Source organism: Malania oleifera, chromosome 9, assembly GCF_029873635.1.
Source record: "Malania oleifera isolate guangnan ecotype guangnan chromosome 9, ASM2987363v1, whole genome shotgun sequence".
Classification (NCBI taxonomy): Eukaryota; Viridiplantae; Streptophyta; class Magnoliopsida; order Santalales; family Ximeniaceae; genus Malania; species Malania oleifera.
This window is the reverse complement of record NC_080425.1, coordinates 85,454,039-85,473,508: the sequence shown is the minus strand read 5'-3', so window position 1 is coordinate 85,473,508 and position 19,470 is coordinate 85,454,039. Positions and strand designations below refer to the sequence as shown.

Below are 19,470 nucleotides of genomic sequence, written 5' to 3'. Positions count from 1 at the left end.
TTTTCATAGTGAAATCCTTTGCCGGATTGCTCCTATGGATGTAAGCTTTGTCAAACCATGTAAATCGTTGTGTTGTTTCTTGTTGTTTTCAAATATATTACGTGTGTGAATCATATTTTGTGCTTCATTTGCTTGCTGCGTTTTATATTTCCGCTGTGCAACCCCATACTCATTTTTCACAACAATAGGTATCAAAGCGTTGTTGTCATGGCATCGAGTTCTTCTTTTGCAAGGTTTGACGTCGTCAAATTCGATGGAACCGGAAACTTCGGTTTGTGGCAGAGGAGAGTGAAGGATGTACTGATGTACTTGTACAGCAAGGGATGGTGAAGGCTTTGTATAGCGTTCAACCAGTCGGTATGGATGAGGCAACTTGGAAAGAATTGGAGGCAAAGGCCGTTTCCACAATACGTTTTTGTTTGGCCGACGAAGTGCACTATCATGTGATGGAGGAGGATTCTCCAGCGGCTGTGTTGCAAAAGTTAGAAAGTCGATATATGCCCAAATCACTTTCAAATAGATTATTCTTAAGCAACGTCTTTATTGGTTTAAGATGGTTGATGGTTCAAACTTAAATCAACACATCAATGCATTTAATCAAATTATAAGTGATTTAATGCGTGTTGAAGTTACGTTTGATGAAGATAATAAGACTTTGATGTTACTAAACTCCTTGCCAGCTACTCATACTTATGAAAACTTAGTTACCACTCTTACTTGGAGGAAAGAGACTCTTAATTTAGAAGAGGTGGCAAGTGCCTTGTTGAATTTTCATCAAAGGCTAAAAATTTGTGATGAAAACTCACACGGAGAAGGACTTGTGGTGAAAGGTAACAATGAGCGTGACAAAGGAAAATTCAAAAGTGGATCAAGTCAAAAATCTCATACTTAATCCAAGAAGAAAAAGGATATCCGGTGTTATAAATGCGATAAAAGGGGGCATATGAAACTGGAGTGTTCGGATTGGAAGAAAGGAAATGCTGAAAAGCATGAAGGGACTTCAAAATTAGCAAATGTGGTTCAAGAAGAAAATTCAATTTGCAGTGATGGTGATGTAATTTCAGTTTGTCAGAGTCGGATCACCTTACGGACTCATGGATTCTTGACTCGGCATGTTCTTATCATATGACTTCAAACAAGGAGTGATTTAGCACTTAAAGGTTGGTAAAATTCAGGTTCAGTTCTTATGGGCAATGATGTTTCTTGTAAGATCATTGACATTGAAAATGTTAAAATTAAAATGTTTGATGGTGTTGTGAGAACCTTGAGTAATATAAGAAACATACCGGAGTTCAAGAAGAGTCTTATTTCACTTGGCACTTTTATATTTTTAATGGTTTCAATTACAAATCCGAAGGTGGGGTTATGAAAGTATGGAAAGGTAATTTGACGGTAATGAAAGGACAAAAGTTAGATGGGAATATTTACACACTGCAGGGAACTACTGTTGTAGGTGGAGTTGCAGCCGTAGATACTGAATCTGATGAAACCGTCTTGTGGCATATGCATCTTGGGCATATGGGGGAACATGGTATGAAGGAACTTTACAAAAGGAAACTCTTGAAAGGTATGAAAACTTGTAAGCTGGATTTTTGCCAGATTTGAGTTCTTGGAAAACAAAACAGGGTAAAGTTCAAATCAGCTATACGCAAGACAGAAGGCATTCTTGATTATGTATATTTTGATGTTTGGGTCCGATTAGAGTAGTGTCAATAGGTGGACATGTTTACTATGTGAGTTTTGTTGATGACTACTTATAGAAAGTCTGGGTATACGTCATGCAGCACAAGTCTAATACGTTTTCCAGGTTCAAGTTGTGGAAAGCTGAAGTGGAAAACTAGACGGGGAGGAGAATCAAATGTCTTAGGTCAGACAATGGGATTGAGTACGCTGATTCTAGGTTCATGGAGTTTTGTGAGAAGCAGGGCATTAAGAGACACTTTACTATTTGCCGGACACCTAAGCAAAATGGTGTGGCTGAAAGGATGAACCGAATTCTAGGTGAAAGAGCTCGGTGTCTCAGGCTTAATGTATGGCTATCGAAGAACTTTTGGGGCGAGGCGGTTAGTATGACTTGTTTCTTGGTAAACCGATCACCAAGGGCATCATCCAGCCTATATTCACGTGTCTAGTGAGGCGGTTAGTGTGAACGGGAAATGCAATAGACTATTCTGAATTGAAGTTTTTCGGGTGTCCAGCCTATATTCACGTGTCTAGTGAGGAGAGATCGAAGCTTGACGCAACATCCAGACATTGCTTTTTGGGATATCAAAGGTGTGAAGGGATTCAAGCTGTGGGATCCAATGGTAAACAAGGTGGTGATTAGTAGAGATGTAATCTTTGATGAGAAGGTTATGGTGAAGCATACTCAAGATTGTGATGGACAGAAATAGGAGCCAAAAAACTGGGATAGAGATGAACGTGTTGTGTAGGTGGAGTTGGAAGCTCAGGGCAACGACAATGATTTTGGTCTTTTGGTTGCAGGGAGCTGTAGCTCGGAAAACCAGCAAGTCGACAATGTTCTTATATAGAGATCCAGACGCACTATCAGACCTCCGCCAAGGTATGGATTTGAAGAGTTAGTGTCTTATCCTTTCCTTACTAATTGCAACGATCCAACTACATTTCAAGAGGCAGTGCACGGGCAGGAGAAAGGTAGGTGGATGGGTGCAATGATTGAGGAAATGGATTAGCTGCATAAGAACCAAACTTGGGATTTGGTGGAACCTCCAGATGGGAAGAGGGCGCAAATTGTTGATAGAACTCCAAAATGGCATTTTCTTTTGACCCAATTTTTTTTTTCCCTTCTCATTTAGATTTTGAAAAGACAATAAAATTTCGGGGTAGTAGACATTCTCTAGAATTTCTCTTAGATTCGACCCCATAGTTGATGATAGAACTAAAATAGATATTTTCTATTTTCTACTCACAGCCCATATCCTTGCAATTGGGTATATAGAAAAAATGAAGCAATTTCAAAAAAGGAAGGAGAAAAATTCAAGGCACGGTTAGTGGCAAAAGGGTACTTGCAAAAAAAGGGAATAGACTATGATGAAATCTTTTCACCAGTGGTTCGACACACTTCTATCAAGATAGTGTTGGGGTTGGTAGCTCATTATGATATGCATTTGGAACAAATGGATGTGAAGACGGCGTTTCTTCATAGTGGCTTGGAGGAACAAATTTATATGGTACAGCCGGAGGGATTCAGTGAACCAGGGAAAGAAAACTTAGTTTGCAAGTTGAAGAAATCTCTTTACGGGTTGAAACAGTCTGCAAGGCAATAGTATAAAAGATTTGATTCCTATATGATAAAGATTGGCTACAGAAGATGTATGATTGCTGCATGTATGTGAACAAACTTAATGATGGTTCTTTTATTTTCTTGTTATTGTATGTCGATGACATGTGGATAGCTGCTAAAGATTTAACTGAGGAAAATCAGTTAAAGGAAGTGTTGCATAAAGAATTTGACATGAAAGATGTTGGTTCAGCCAAGAAGATACTTGGGACGGAGATTCATCAGGACAGAACTGTCGGGAGGTTATGGTTATCTCAGGGCGGTTATGTGGAGAAGGTGTTGGATAGGTTTAGCATGGTTGATGCAAAACCGGTATGTACACCTCTAGCGAGTCATTTTAAGTTGTCTGCTGCAGATTGCCCAAGTATGGATGAAGATATCCGAGACATGTCAAAGGTCCCCTATGCTAGCGTTGTGGGGAGTTTAATGTATGTCATGGTGTGTAGAAAGCCAGACTTAGCACATGCATTGAGTGTGGTAAGCAAGTTTCTTTTTAATCCAGGTAGACAGCATTGGGAAGCCGTCAAAAGGATCTTCAGATACGTACGGGGTACTTTGGGTTGTGGCATCATGTTCGGCAAGCAACAGAGTAATCCTTCAGTTGTGGGGTTTGTAGATGCTGATTATACAGTGAATATGGATGATAGAAGGTCTACAACAGGTTACGTCTTTACCCTTGTAGGAGGATCTATATGTTGAAGATCCATGGTACAATCTCTGGTGGCATTGTCTAAAACTGAAGTGGAATATATGGCAGTTGCCGAAATTGCAAAGGAAGCCTTATGGCTTACCGGTTTGGTCAAAGAGTTAGGTTTACAGCAAGATGGGGTTTTGCTGCGTTGTGACAATCAGAGCGCTATATACTTAGCGAAGAATCAAGTGTACCATGCTAAAACCAAACATATTGATGTGAGGTTCCACAGGGTTCGAGAGTTTATTAATTTAGGTGAACTGATCTTGGAAAACGTTCATACGTCTGAAAACGCAGTGGATATCTTTTTCAAAGCCGGTCCTTACTAAAAAGTTCAAGCATTGTTTGAACTTACTTCAGGTCTCCAAGTGATAGAAGGGAGACAAACCCAACCGAATGTTCGAAGGTCAAGGTGGAGCAATCGAATATGTTTTTTCAGGTTCTCCTAAGGGGTGTATAATCGCCAAGGTGGAGACTGTTTTATTTGTGTGGCTCTTATATGTTGTGGAGTACATTGACAAAAGGAAGAAAAACATATATGAAGTCTTTTGGTGATGAGCAGCAGTGACTCGTCGACGAATAGATACCGAGAGCTAGAAAAATTTAGAAGTTCTGTGATACCGAGAGTAGGCAAATCAGACATTCAGTGACTTGTCGACGAATGGGTCTCACTCGTTGACGAGTGGACCCCGATCGTCAATGAGTGGACCCCCTTTGTCGACGAGTGCTCACGGGATTGCGAGAAAGAATTCAAATTTTGAATATGAACGTTGGGACGGTTGGGTATTTGGAGGGAAACCTCCGAGGGGTTATTAAATATGTCTTTCTGGGCATATTGTGAATGAGGAGAGATCATTGTAACCATTGTATTGTGTACTTTCATTTTCATAGTTAAATTTTTTGCCGGATTGCTCCCGTGGATGTAGGCTTTGCCGAACTATGTAAATTGTTGTGTTGTTTCTTGTTGTTTTTAGATATACTGCGTGTGTGAATCATATTTTGTGCTTCATTTGCTTGCTGCGTTTTATATTTCCGCTGTGCAATCCCATTCTCGTTTTTACAACAATGTCTTAACTGTAAATTAAGATGATGTTAATCCATTAGATTTAGCGGTTTTCGGTAATAGAAAAAAAATAGTTGAAGGGATTTTACACTTTCAAAAGTGTGTGGGCATTTGTGACATATTAAATATTTCAAGGTGTGCAAGTGTTATCGATATTTATTATTTAGCTTATTTATTTGTTGTATTAATTTGTGATAGAAAAATAGGAGGAACATGCGCCCCCCCCCCCCCCCAAAAAAAAAAAAAAAAAGAAGAAATAAATAACAACTTTTCACTTTTCCCAAATTTGAAGGGAGTCTTGTGTATTGTGTTTGCACAGGAAGAGGGAGGTCCCCTTCCCTTATTCCATATTGGAAGACTGTTGTTTTGAGGGGGGTGAGAACCTCCTATAAATTTGCCTCACGCCCTGCAGTCTTACCTCTTTGCTGGGCTTCTGCCTTTATTTTAAATCTCGCATACGGACCTCATCTAAAATGGATGTGCGCCTAAAATTGGTTTGTCTATTTTTATCAACAGTTAAGTTCTTACTGATGAATTAAAGATAGAACCTGTTAATCGATTATTGAAGTTTTTATTCTCAAATTTTGAAACCAACCAATTCGATTTCATGTACGTTTTTTTTTCCATTAAAATATCCTGTTGGTTTGAGAAATGTTACACTGCATTGTCTTGACAATGAAAACAATCTTGTAGGTAGTTACTCTAAACCCTAAACCACATGGACCAAGAAGTTTGTATTGTTCTACCAGCTATTTCAAATTCAATATTTCACTACTTTGGAAGCCACATTTGTGCAACTAGTAGGTAGGAGGATGTCTATATCATTTTCTTGTCTTAATAGATCTTTTTTTTTTTAAAAAAAAGGTTAGTTGTGAACCCCAAGTTTCTGATTTTTTCCTAATTCTTGTGTTGAGGAAATGCCAAGGATCTGTGTTATTATTTTCTTGTAGTTATAATATTAAACTTTAGAAGTCTTTCTTTTTGGTAATAGCTTTAGAAGAGTTGAGAAGGATTAGAAGAAAAAAAAAAAAGTAGTTTTAGGGGTATTTCACAAATTCTTTGGCATGAATGAAATTAGGACTGGGAATTGGAAGATCATTACGTGCTGGTGGTTTGTGCTTTCATCATGATTTTTCTTCTCCGCTCAAGGAGTTGTTTTTAACTCTATTTAAACAACATCAATTTTAAATGTGCATTGATGTCTTCTGTTATTGGAGGTTATTATGTCTTTGATCGTTCTTATGAAACTTCTGCATTCAGCTTGAGTCCTATCTTAGATTTCAGATTTGCAAAGCTTCAATCTTTAGTTTTGGATGAAGTTCCAATTATTGAAAATATGAATGTAATTGTTACAGTTGATCTGGGATCTCTCTCTCTCTTACTTTTTTGTTTGTTTCGTTTTGTTTTGAAATGTTGATGTTGTCTGGGTATGTTTCTAGGGCATCAATTGTGTGAAAATGAACATATGATGAATATACAGAAGGATATGGATTGATGGATGCTAAAGAGAGAGAGAGAGAGAGAGAGAGAGAGTTTTGTTGCATATCCTATTCTGCCTAAATCTAATTGTGGGCTAAATTGTGTCACCTGCAGATTGGGCCTTCATTTCCTGGGCACCAGCCTGTCATTCTTAATACACCAGCTGCAGCACCAATGCAAACACCACAGGCATACTTCCATCCAAATGGGCCTCAGGTATCAGCAGAATATAAATCATTAATTAGAGCCATATTGAAATTCTCTTGCATGTCATCTGGAAAATTGAATGTGGAATTCAGAACTTCATTACATTTATTCACTGTCATTGCAGTATGGGCAGCAGATGATTGTTGGCCACCCGAGGCCGGTCTTGTACATGCCAGGCTACCCCCCTGTAAGGAAATATAGTTCTATTGGTTATTTCTAGATGCTTAGGGCTCTGTTTCAAGCTTGAGAAAAACATTAGGTAGTGAGAAAATGAAATAAAATATACAGTAAATGAACAAAAAAAATTGGTTTAACACATCATTAACATTTGATTTTTCTTAATTTTTTAATCATTTCTGAACATTTTTTTTTTCATTTTTTAAAGCATTTTATGTAGAGAGAAAATACCTTGGAATGATTTTCTAAACAAAAGCCTTAATCCAAATGTAACCAAGGAGATCTAGGGTTTATATTTCCTGGATGAAAGGAGACTAATTGTTTTGACATTTTGTTGGCATTCATAAGAGTTGCTCTGATACCTCATTAAGAATACCCACTTCCCACAAAATTGGCAATCACCTATATTATTTTTCCTCCACAATTTTCAGGAAGGACATATGACCTACCCTCCAAGTCGATGACATGGCCAGACAAAGTTAACTGCTGTTGCGGTATGTGTAGTCTTGTCTTAAGGTTTATTTTCTAGCAAGAACTAACAGATCAAGTATGAGCTGAAAAGTATGCAATTATTATGAACAATTAGGGACACCTTTTTGCAACCAGCTAATTTAAGACACTGCATCATAGAGTTGGGGCCAAATTCAATTTCCGATAACTTGTGTGTCCCTATCTCTACCTTACAATAAATGGCATTCACATTCTTAACTATTCAGTTAATTGCATACTCGTCCTGACAGGAAAGGCCGTGCAAAGGAAGATATTTTTAGCCACAGTTGATTTGACTTCATTCTCGGTGGTTTCACAAAGAATAAACTTCTGAGGGACTGCTCGAAACAGTTTTTCCCGTGGAGAAAACCTTAGCAGTCCATGAAAGATCCAATGGTTCTCAAGTTATATTTTTGCCAGGGAAAGTTCAGTCTTGGAGGGATATTTTCATACCCATACCGTGGTGTTGGGGGACTTGTTGGTCCTACTACGCACGCTCTACTTTTTGCATTTCGATATTTGTAATATGGAACCATTTGAGGAGCAAAAAAAAGTTAAAAATCTTCCGAACTGCCATTCTTGCATCTTCCATTTCTCCAGAAGAGCAAGAAAAAACTTACTCGAATTCTCTACCTTAAATTATCGCTTGTAACAGTCGCACATTTGTTCGTATTGGCTTTTTAATTGCATGTTTTGTGCGGCTGTGCCCCTTATGTCTAACAACAATTGGACGACTCAAATTCCTTTCTCTGGACCAAGTTGGGTTGAATACATACTGTATTCCAAAGTACGAATTTGCAAAATTGGACCCCCACTATGATAGCTAGTAGAATTTTGACCTAATCATATAGAGCTGGAGACACTGGCCATGGCACATTTGATTACCTTATTTAGCCTTTAGATCTTGTGTTTCTGGGTTTATAAGATTAACCTGTTTGGATAGAGTTTTGTTTTTCCCTTCTCTCCCCTTCAATTTTCCTTTACAACTCGAGAAATTCAACTCTCATGTGTTTTTTTCCTTTATCCCATCCAGACATGACCTAATGGCCTTCTGCCAAGAATTGCTTTCCCCTCTTTTAATCGCGGGTTGGATTTTCTGCGAGTCAGATGCCTGTTGGAACAATTCTCCCTCTATTGAACTAAAATTGATGCAATTTTTGCTCCCTAAAAATATAAAATATAATCAACTTGGCTTGGTTATTATTGCAAGCCAAGAATCACAAACAATGAAATGGTTTTTTTCTTTAAAAAAATATTTGTCATTTTAAACAATCTGATATAAACTCTGGCATAACGCTGGCCCTGCTGTGAATTGTCTTGAAGTTGATGTAATTTCAATCAATGCCAGACACAGAATGGATAATTTATGGCTGATTAAGTCGGTTATTAGATGAACAAATTCAAATTCAGCGGACTTAATTAAAATTTTGTATGAGAAAATTCGTGATGGTTGGTGGACAATTTATCGCTTGTGAGAATGTGTTTTTGTTCTTTGATTTGGTGCACGACTTATTTTATTATATAATAATTGAAGTTGCATTAGAATTTGTAATTTGGCTCTAACTGTTAAATATTTAGTAAATAAAATCGAAGTTATTTTTAAAATTACAATTATAGATGCACAATTCATCTAAAATTTAAATAGAAAATATAACTATTTGTAACTTGTAATTTTCAAAATTCTAAAAAATTCACAATTTATGTAATTTTTAATATAAAAAATAATAATTTTTAAAGAAATTGACGAATGCATGTTTCTTAACTTGTAAAAGCCTTTTTAAACAATTGCAGTGTTTTGATATGTACAATCATAGCTTTCACCATGAATCCAAAAAATAAATTACATCAAATAATTCATAATAGGTTAAGCAAGGAATAGTCAAGTCAACAAGTTTTTATTCAATTACTTTCAGGGTGTGGTTCAGCGCAGGTTTGGTTAGGTGGTTGGTAGGGTGGTTTTTTGGGGTTGGTAAGGTGGGTGTTTTAAGTGGGGATGTGGTGCGAGTGTATCGCTCCTGAGGCTAATTGTGTGTTTCAAACCCTCATTGCGATTATTTTCGCCCTTAAACTCTGAAGATTACCACTTTTTGGAGTTATTGGGTCAGACTTTTAAGTGGCGCAGTCATTTGGAGGATTAGTCATGTGGTACCGTTCATAAAACGCGACACGTGCTTACTAGTGAGTAATCCCAAAAAAAAAAAAAAAAAATTTAATTCCATTTATATAAATGGCTGTAGAACAAGATAAATACTATAATACATGGCGATTGATTGTGTTGTTCGCGAGTTTATAAATTTTCTAACTGATAAATTAAATAAACATATATTATAGCTTAAATACCTCAACTTTTTGAAAATATAAATAAATATGAAACATGGATGTACAATATTTTTAGTGATTTTTAAATTAGGAAGAACAAATTGTTTAGATAGCTATGGTTGTTATTTCAATTAAAAGGTATAGATTTTAATTTTTTTTTTTTACAGAACATATTGTTTAGTCCTTAAAAAAGTCATTTACTTTTTAATGGGGTCATTAGATGGAGAAACAGGATGAAGATGAGGGGCAGTGCTTGTTAGAGTGTTCTGAAAATTGGGTGGCGGCTGAGGGTATTAAAGAGACTTGTGGAACCTATGATGCTGACGTTCAGTGCGAGTTTAATAGACTCCATCCATACATCAAAGACAAAGCAAAACATATACATACATATATTCATTTTATAATTACAATAAGGAGGAGAGAGAGAGAGAGAGAGAGTTTTGGTGGTGGTAGTGTGTTGTTGAGAAGGTTTGAAGTTTTGATGGTGGTAGGACGGAAGGAGTTGCTTTAGATGAAGCACCCCTAGAAGACTTAACCGCAAAGCCAAAGCAGAGAGAGAGAGAGAGAGAGGGGAAAGTTTCAAAACAGGAGGCAGAACACTCAAACTCCACCCCAACGGTAGTACTTCATGACCAAATCCCAAAGGTCCTCTCTTATCTGTTCGGCTGCTCCTTTTCCTTCCCTTTTTTCTTGGGGGTGTGCCCTCCATCTGGTTTTTATATTTGTTTTTAATATTTTAAGTATTCTGTTTGTAGCAGTGGGTGCTTGGTAATTTTCATGTTCTTCTTGTTTGGTTTATACTTGTGATTTCTTGGGACCCTTGGGAGCCTGAAGTGGTGAGTTCGATAGTTTTTTTGGCTTGAAGATTGGGTTAGAGTGGATTATGTGTGGTCTTTTTTTTTTTTTGGCTTTGGTGGTTCAGGGCGTTCATTTTTGCCCCTTCTTCTCGATTTTAGCTCTGGGTATTTCATATTTGCATGTGTTTCTGTTCTGGGCATGGAGATTTTTGGTTAAATTGCTGATTTTGTTTGTGGGTCAAGAAAGATTTTCTTTTTTAATTTATAATCTTCCGAAAAGCCAACAAAATTTTGTTTTTTGTTTATTAGAATATTGTGTACCTATGTATGGTCACTGTTGTTTTGCTCAACCTGATATTGGATTAATCCATTTTTGACCGATTTGTTTTTTTTTGGGTCGTTTTCTCCGAAGGGCGTGTGTCTGATTGCTTTATTTTCTTTTCATTGTTTGATCTTTAGGGCTTGACATGCTTCCCACCATTATGATCGTCATACTCTGTAAAGCTCTGCATCTATGGGAACTTATTTTGTGTATTTGAAGTTTGAACTGATTAGAAAAGTTTTATCATGTCTATATGTACTTATATGTACGAGTTTAGGATGGAAGGAGGTGTTCCGTATTTGGGCGTCATATAAATTTTATTTCAGTTTGTTTTGTGAAATCACCTTTACCGCAGAAGTAAATTAGAATTAATTTCACATAATCCAAAAATGCCCACTTTCAAAAGCAGGTGTTGAGATGAACAAATTGAATAATTTGTTGAATGCCACTTCGGATTTATTTCAAGTTTGAACACAGTAAAGACATTGACATTGCATGGGCCGTCAAATGTTATAATGTAGATGTTGAGCTTTTGGTGTGGAAAAGTTACTGTTGAAATTGGCCTTTTAGCAAATGTTAATTGGACTTGCGCGAATGTTGTGCTGTTGGGGAAACTTTGAAGCCCCAAGTTCCTTTATCAGCTCTCTAGAAGCTATTATTCATTTTTTAATAGTCTAACCTGTTCATATGGAAAATATGTTTGTTGATGAAATATCCATGTTTGAAAATTTCAATTAATTATTAACTTGCTGGCTTCATCATCTTTCTTGGTTTTTCACTCTCTTGTAGGTGGCATGATGACAACTCAAGTAGTCTTATATAGTCTGGCCATGATTCCCTGGTTCTATTTGTTTTTCTTAATAATGGCACAAACTTTACTACTGATAACTCGATTTCTTATCAAGTCATTATCTGTTGTAGCACTTCTCTCCCTTTTCCAATTTGCAAGGCCTTAATATGCATTTTGCAATCTTTTTGTTGTGTTTTTGGTGCCAGCAAAAAGTTGGTTGCGTATCGAATTGCCATTGAGTGGGCTGGCTAACAGCAAGTGAGGATTCTTAATCGTGGACAATATAGAAGGTCTTGAGGATTTTACGTCATGATTCAAAGGAGCATTGAAAAATGATAGTTGTCTGCAAAAGGATGCAAGTTGTCTAGGAGATATTTGTTTTTCCCATTCAAAGTCTCCTAGCATGGCTGTTTGCCCCACCTTTACGAAATTCCACTGAACCTCTTGTTCAACAATCATCTTTATCCAAAACTTTAAGCTTGGAAGATGCCCCAAAATAGCCATCATACAAGGCAGTTGGGTTTTCAATTTCAAGGTCTGGACTCATTATCAACTCAATCAACTGGTCAATCTTATTCCAAAATTTCCGGTGTCGGAGGAAGCAACCTTCATAGTCATAGCATAATTTCATTCCCATCAGGTAAGCAGTTTATTTTTATTTTTTTGAGGTTATTTTGGCTATAAATTATCTTCCCAATTCTCCTTTATGGAACCTGTGGTTTCCATGATTGTCGAAATTTCCATGGAATTTCTGCTTTCCATAACGCTCAAAATCGAAACAGTTGTCGATTTTTCATCCTACATACACATTTTCCATTGAAATTTCTAAAAATCATTTGAAATTTATTAAAATCTTGAAATTTCAGAAAAATTTGTCAAAATTTTGGAATTTTGACTATGAAACAAAATTTTCTTAAAATTAGAATTTAAGATTTGTAACCCTCTAAATTAAAGTTTTTTTTTTTTTTTTTAAATGATAAAAAATAAAGATTGCTACGAGGACATTGATGTCTATGCCTGTGAATTTGCAACTTGTGTTCATTCAAGTTTTGTTCAAACTCAACCAAAATAAGAAAATTTCAAACTCAATCTTAGCTCGTTGTTTTCAAATGAGCTTGGGTCAGGCTTGAGTGGCTCAAAATTAAGAATATAATGTGTTTATAATTGGCTAAAAGTATATCTCTAGCTCAGGTCCTAATGAATATGTACTGTGGCTGTCAAGCTCACCTGTGGCAATTGGAAATGAATTGTTTTTAATCATGACATCTGTCGTAAAAAAATATACTTCTATTCCTTTTTTAACACACAGTAATATTCTTTATTTAAGATTGTCTTTATGAGCAAAATACTGTACGGATGCCTCATAGTTAGTTCTGGACATTTAACAGTTGCATTATACACTATTACATCCTTGCTTTTTTCTACGTAAGCTGGTACCGAGTTGGTCTAAACCAACATGCTACATAGCTATAATTATAGAATATAGAACTTCCTTAACAGATAGCCTCAAATTTGGATAGCCTCAAATTTGTGTGTTTTGTGTTTTACTTGTCTTGTGTGCCTACCATTTAAATTGGCTGTTATTCTGTTTGCTCAGGGCACAATGAAACCCATGGTGTGCCTACAGGGGATCAGAATAAAGCAGCCTTATCATTGGCAAATCAAGATGATGTTTGCCCTACTTCACAAGTCAATTATGGCCAGTCATTTGTAAGCTTATGCTTGCCTTAGTATTTTGGTTGCAGTCGTGGATGTGAATCTAACTTTTTGAACTGCTCCCATCTCAGGCTTGCATTCCGCTTTCTTACACCGAGCCATACTTCGGTGGATTAATAGCTGCTGCGTATGGGCCACAGGCTATGGTAATCACCATATATCATATTATCCTAATTCCTCATTTATTTTATCCATATATGTGTTTGGTGTCTGTTTACAAATTTTGAAGATGGAAATTCTTGAGCAGTTGTTTCCTCCTCTCAAAGGCATTGTTGCACTATTCAAGTCCTCCGTGCTAGTAACAGATTGGCTGTTACACCTATTTGTAAATATATAAATGCTTTCATTTGAAAACATGCCCTGCCTATATTTCCTTGGTCTTTGAGCTTGATTTAATTTGATAGAAAGTAAAACCAGGGATACATTTTTGGATGTAGCATGCATCATAATGATGGTCATGTGGATTTGATAAATTGTTGAAGGCCTTGTATCATACGATACAATTAACGAGTACATGACCAGGCTGCCAACAGACATAGTAATCATCGATGACATAGGTAAAGCATGCCAGATTCCTGCATCTGGGGAAATCCAGAACTTTGTGTTAACAAAGTATCTGCCCTTTTGTGTAGCCGCACTACATTAGTGGGATTTTGATTTGAAATGATCTTGGGGATTAAATGATCCTCTGAAGTTTTTAAGATAGGCTTTAAGTGGGTCTAGAAAATGTATATATGCAGTCCCCAAGGCCATATAAATTTTTCTGATCTTCTGTCCAAGAGGAAAAAATGCGGACTGTCTTCTGTTGCTCTGCACATTGTAAACTTCCATCTTGTCATGCCTTTCAACAGTTTCTTTTTCCTTTTCGTTATTTGGAAAGACCAGGACATTGAAAAAATCAGAGGGAGGGGAGGTCTGGTTATATTCATTGTTGCATGGAGGCTGCTTTTTCACCGTCAGTACTTCCAAATCCTACTCTGTTCAATGAAGTTAAGTGTGCAGCACATAATATATAAATAAGCTTTTTGAGACTTCCTCTAATCTGTACATATATAAAGGGGATTTCCCCACTTCCACTTTTTATTTCTTGAAATGCTCCTATATAAATAGTGCTTTAATGGTAAATCTATTACAAAATAGAAAAACATATTAAGATATTTCATATCCAAATCCTCGCTGCTTTTAAATTAAATATAAATATTCCATAACAAACCCATAGCTACTTGTAGCTCTTTCATTAATGTCTATTTTTTAACATCCTAAAATCTCTGTATACAAATTTTAAATTTCAATAAAAAGAATTACTATTGTTCGACTGTATTTTGCCTAGCAAGACACAATAATTCATAGAGTAAATATTAGAAACATAAAAAATAATTAAATTATTTAAGTCAATGTAAATAAGATTAATTCATTACATATAAAAAAATGAATCCATGATACACATTCTGTGCATCCAATGGCTACATTATTTCTCTCCTTCGATCCATTGCATCTTCTTTGCTCATACTTTTTTCCCTCTTGTTTTCCCATTTTCCTAGTTTTATTTTATAGTAAGGGGAGTTTCTTTTTCATACTTGTTGGGTCAATCAAATATGAAAGCTATTAACGATGATTATTACAAAATGTCATTTTTCTTAACTTTTTTTAGTATATAAGGAGATTTTATGTTAAATATTGTGTTGTTCCAACCAACAGGACTCCGCAATCTAATCAGAGCATATAGATTCTGATATCATTGTTTTTTAATCAATCTATGACCTGCAAATGTATACTAGTGACACCACTTGCTTGTGCTTTAACATCCAAGGATGTGTCTTCTGCTATCTCTTTATGAGATACTCATTATTGAAATTTCATCAGATTCATCACCCCCAAATGATGGGGATGGTGCCTTCTCGAGTGCCACTGCCTCTTGACTTCCCACAAGATGAACCCATTTATGTGAATGCAAAGCAGTACCACGGAATTCTCAGGCGGAGACAGTACCGTGCCAAGCTGGAAGCCCAAAACAAACAAGCCAAAATTCGAAAGGTATGTGCCTCCATTTCCGTTCCACTTTTCCACTTCTGTTCTCTAGCTGCCAATTGGACTAAACCTTATTTACATAATTCTGGTTATGTGATGGTCAAATGAATATTCCTCAATCTTTTTCAAATTTGTGCAGCCTTATCTTCATGAATCACGGCATCTTCATGCATTAAGAAGGGCACGAGGATCTGGTGGACGGTTTCTTAACATGAAGCAGCACCCAGAACCCAATTCTACTTCTGCAAACAGTGGACTGGACATTTCAGGCTCAGCTCGCTTGCACTTGACAGGCAATATGTCAGAAGAACCTGAAGTTCATCAACCAGAAGACCACAGAGATGGTACATCCGCCACGTCGTGTTCTGATGTCACAAGTGCATCCAACAGTGATGACATTTTCCAGCCCCCCGAGTTCAGGTTCTCCCGCTACCCGTCTTGCATTGATGAAACCATGCAAGGTGTTGGAGTTGACCTGTGTAGCAGGAACCAGCACCATCTCTCTGTTTTACGTTGAGATACGAGATCGATTGACTAACCAGTTGGGCCAGCAGAAAGTGTTTGATGTTGGGTCAAGAGGACATGGCTGCTGCTGTCCCCCCGGGTACAAGTCATCCTTGGCTCCAATTGTTTGCCAATTGATGTTCAACCGTTTGTGGAAAGAGACAATTAATAGACAGCTTTGCTAAGTGGTGTCTCTCTTTATTTGTGTGTCGAGAATGGTCCACAATGACTGGTCACAAATTCTCAGCTGAACATGTAATATGTTTGCTCTTTGCATGGACAAAACATCATTTGTGAAATTTAAAGCACTATTTCATCAAATAGAGAGAGAGAGACCAAGGTTTGCAGGGTGGCATGGTCGTGGCCCATTTGTTGCCCTCCCTGTTGGTATGTTGGACAAAACATTGCCATTCTAATTCATCAACTCCCAGCATTTGCATTTGCATTTGCATTTGCTTATGAGGCCATGGCTTGTAGGAAGATCAGAAACATCCCCAAACAGTAATTGTAGAGCTAGGGCCGAGTTAGTGTCTGCACAAAGACTTAAAGCAAGTCACGTGAAAATGAGATGTATGCTAGGCAAGTTGTATGATGCATAACTTCGAGTAATTTGGGTATGGCAGTTAACAAAAACAAAATGAAGAAAGGATGATTAACCAAATAATGATCAAGCGTGTTTTGCTTTAATTGCTATTTGATGTTTATGAGAGGAGTTGGAGTCTTGGATTTGAATATTGGAAAGAGGGTGGAAAGGAGTAGTAGATGGAAGTTGACCTACTTCTTGTTTTGCAATTCATGACAGACCTTTAATGGATTTTTTAAACAAAAAATTATATTACTAATTCTACAACAATAATAACAAAACCAAATTTTAGTCCCATTAAGTGAGATCGGTTATATGAATTATTTTTCACCAATTTATGCAATCATAGATAATTTCTTCTGTAGATTCAAGAATATTAAATCCTTATTCACTATCTACTCCCAAGTCTTTTTAGGTCTACCTTTACACCTTCTACTGTCCCTCATAGTAACTAAGTCATTCTTCCTTACGTTTCTTCCTTACATGAAACGTCCGTCTCTGATCTTATCGTCTAGTCATTTCTCTCTTATCTTATCTTATCTTCTATAAGAGTTACACTTAACTTACCATGAATATGTTCATTCCTTAATTTATCTTTCAATGTTATACTCATTCATCTAAGCATTCTCATGTCGACAACTTTTACTTTTTGGATATTATATTTCTTCGTCGCCCAACATTCCGATCCATATAACATAACTAATCTTATAGCTATCCTCTAAAACTTCCCTTTCAATTTTAAGGGTATTCTACGATCACATAGCACACTTGAAGCATTTCTCAATTTTACCTAACCTGCTTTAACTCTATGCATTACATCATCTTTAATTTCTCCTTCAGCTTGCATAATAGATCCAAGGTATTGAAATCTACAAGTGCTATTCATTTCTTCATCATCAAGTATAATTTTGTCTCTAATATTCTTCCTATCATTACTAAAATTACATTTCATATATTCTGTTTTATTTCTATTTATTCTAAAACCTCTAGATTCCAAAGTTTATCTCCATAATTCTAACTCAACCTCTACTCTGTCCCTAATTTCGTCAATTAATACAACATAATCCGCAAATAACATATACCATGAAACCTTCTTTTAAATACTCTTAGTCAATTGGTCCATTACTAAAGCAAAAAGATGAAGACTTAAAGCAGATCCTTGATGTATACCTATGGTAATTGGACATTCTTTAGTTTCTCCATCTATAGTCCTTACACTAGTCATTAATCCATCGTACATATCTTTAATGACATCGATATACCTACAACATACACTTTTTTTTTTTTTCTTGTAAAACCCACCATAAAACTTCCTTAGATATCCTATCATATGTTTTCTCAAGGTCAATAAATATCATATGTAAGTCCCTCTTCTTTTCCCTAAATTTTTTCATTAATCTTCGTAAAAGATAAATAATTTCTGTTAATTAGTGGTGCTGTGTTAAAAATATAGTAGGGGCTTGAGACTTGACCTAAAAAACTAATATTTGTATTTTTTTAGTGCTTTGCAGCACACTAGGCTAATGATTGTGTGAGTTGTTGGGCAAGTGTTGGGTTCAATGGTATCGACTGCACAATATTGTATAATTTCACTCTTTGGAAAGTTGAAATACAAACATAATAGAAAATGCCAAAAAATAAACATGGAAGTAATTATATTTGATCATAAGAAGGTTCTATTGGAACTAGACCAATGATAAGTTATTCAAAAAATTGCCTTAACAAGTTAAAATATTTTACTAAGTGAAAAAGTCAATTACAAAACTCCTTACTCTTAATTAATGCATTTCCTCAAATAACATTTGTGTAAGATCTTGAAAACTATGGTTATATCTTGGATCAAGGGTTTATTTTTATTTTTATTTTTTAAAATATTTTCAATATATTTTCTCTTTATATATTATATTATTGTTAAAAATAAATTTTGTTATAATATGGTTTAACATTAAGAAAAATCAATACTAATGATGTTTAAAATCAATTTTTGGTTTATTAATTTACTATGTATTTTGTTTTCTTTTTGACTTTTGCTAATAACTAAATATGAAAAAACGAATTTCTTTTATATGTTTCCTTCATTTCCTTACTATTTTTTTTGTATTTCAAAAACATATTATGAGGTTATGTTTGAATGAGGAATTATTTTTTATGTAAAATAGATATGTAATTTAATTTTTCTATACGATAACTAAGTCATTGTTAAATAATGGGATTCAATTTGGTTTAGAATAAAATGAAATAATGAATACCATATCTATTTGTAAAATGAAAAGAAGAAGAAGAATATAATTTTGTAGTTCTTACTTTTTGAAATAAGATAGATTATTTCAGCCATTTAAAAAAAAAAAATTAATTGAAAGTGAGTTAAGTCGAATATTAACATGTAAAACTTTACTTTGATTATTTTATTACTTAAAAAAATTAGACTTTTAACTTGACTTGATCTTTTATTAAATGAGCTATTAAAATATGCCCATAAACCAACATAAATAAGCTAAAAAATAAGGTCAATATTAAAATAAATAAAAATAACATATACAATATATTCAAAATACTAACTTTTCTGAGATGGTATCTCCATAAATGTTCTAATAAGATACAAACCTAAATGTGAACTTCACAATCCTCAAACTTGATCAATTCACAGGGATATCTTTTAACATATCATTTTGGTGACCTAAAGGTCACAACTTCAATTCCCCCTTCATAGTTTACCTTAATAAATTATCAGGAGTGTGTTAATGGACGGGCAGCTTTCACTCCCGAATTTGGTGTTGCACCACAGTGTCCAAAACGACGTAATGATAACTGAAGTTATCGGATTATCAAAATATAAAAGACTAATACTTTTAAAAAATGTATCTCTTGAGACCTACCGCTTCTTATTCATTATATATATAAACTTATAGTAAAAATTTTAAAAAAATGAGGATGTTATGAGAAAAATTTAGATTAATAAAAAATAAGAAAAAAATAATATTTCATCTAACGCTTCAAGTCAGCT

At 35.5% G+C, this 19,470-nt stretch overlaps 2 protein-coding genes across 12 annotated transcripts in view; both read left to right on the top strand.

Moving 5' to 3' along the window:
* The window catches only part of LOC131164482 (polyadenylate-binding protein-interacting protein 3-like), a 41,741-nt gene extending 33,614 nt beyond the window's left edge, over positions 1 to 8,127 (top strand). Inside the window, exons 14-17 of one of the 3 annotated variants that reach the window (XM_058121707.1) lie at positions 6,649 to 6,750; positions 6,866 to 6,928; positions 7,350 to 7,412; positions 7,659 to 8,127. In XM_058121707.1, coding sequence (XP_057977690.1) covers positions 6,649 to 6,750; positions 6,866 to 6,928; positions 7,350 to 7,382 — 198 coding nt within the window. In that variant the 3' untranslated portion in view covers positions 7,383 to 7,412; positions 7,659 to 8,127. Of the gene's footprint in view, positions 1 to 6,648; positions 6,751 to 6,865; positions 6,929 to 7,349; positions 7,413 to 7,504 lie in introns of all 3 variants that reach the window. The other 2 variants (XM_058121705.1, XM_058121706.1) reach the window with 2 other exon arrangements.
* Positions 8,128 to 10,048: 1,921 nt separating this feature from the next.
* On the top strand, positions 10,049 to 16,204 carry LOC131164481 (nuclear transcription factor Y subunit A-3). Of its 9 annotated transcripts, none has more exons than XM_058121700.1 (7): positions 10,109 to 10,344; positions 11,635 to 11,686; positions 11,842 to 12,275; positions 13,233 to 13,345; positions 13,423 to 13,497; positions 15,215 to 15,385; positions 15,519 to 16,204. In XM_058121700.1, exons 3-7 carry the CDS (start codon positions 12,122 to 12,124, stop codon positions 15,894 to 15,896), a joined length of 891 nt encoding a protein of 296 aa, XP_057977683.1. In that variant the 5' UTR covers positions 10,109 to 10,344; positions 11,635 to 11,686; positions 11,842 to 12,121; the 3' UTR covers positions 15,897 to 16,204. The 9 variants fall into 9 exon arrangements, with proteins under 9 accessions (XP_057977686.1, XP_057977685.1, XP_057977684.1 ...); XM_058121699.1 differs by having other exon boundaries at positions 10,109 to 10,371; XM_058121698.1 differs by having other exon boundaries at positions 10,109 to 10,562.
* Positions 16,205 to 19,470: the final 3,266 nt, after the last annotated feature.

What these genes read in the sequence shown, in the direction of transcription:
- LOC131164481 (XM_058121703.1), top strand. Translation starts at nt 12,122, where the DNA reads ATGCCCCAAAATAGCCATCATACAAGGCAGTTGGGTTTTCAATTTCAA. An exon ending in TCAATTATGGCCAGTCATTT is followed by an intron (nt 13,346 to 13,422) that starts GTAAGCTTATGC and finishes CTCCCATCTCAG; the next exon opens with GCTTGCATTCCGCTTTCTTA. An exon ending in CGTATGGGCCACAGGCTATG is followed by an intron (nt 13,498 to 15,214) that starts GTAATCACCATA and finishes AAATTTCATCAG; the next exon opens with ATTCATCACCCCCAAATGAT.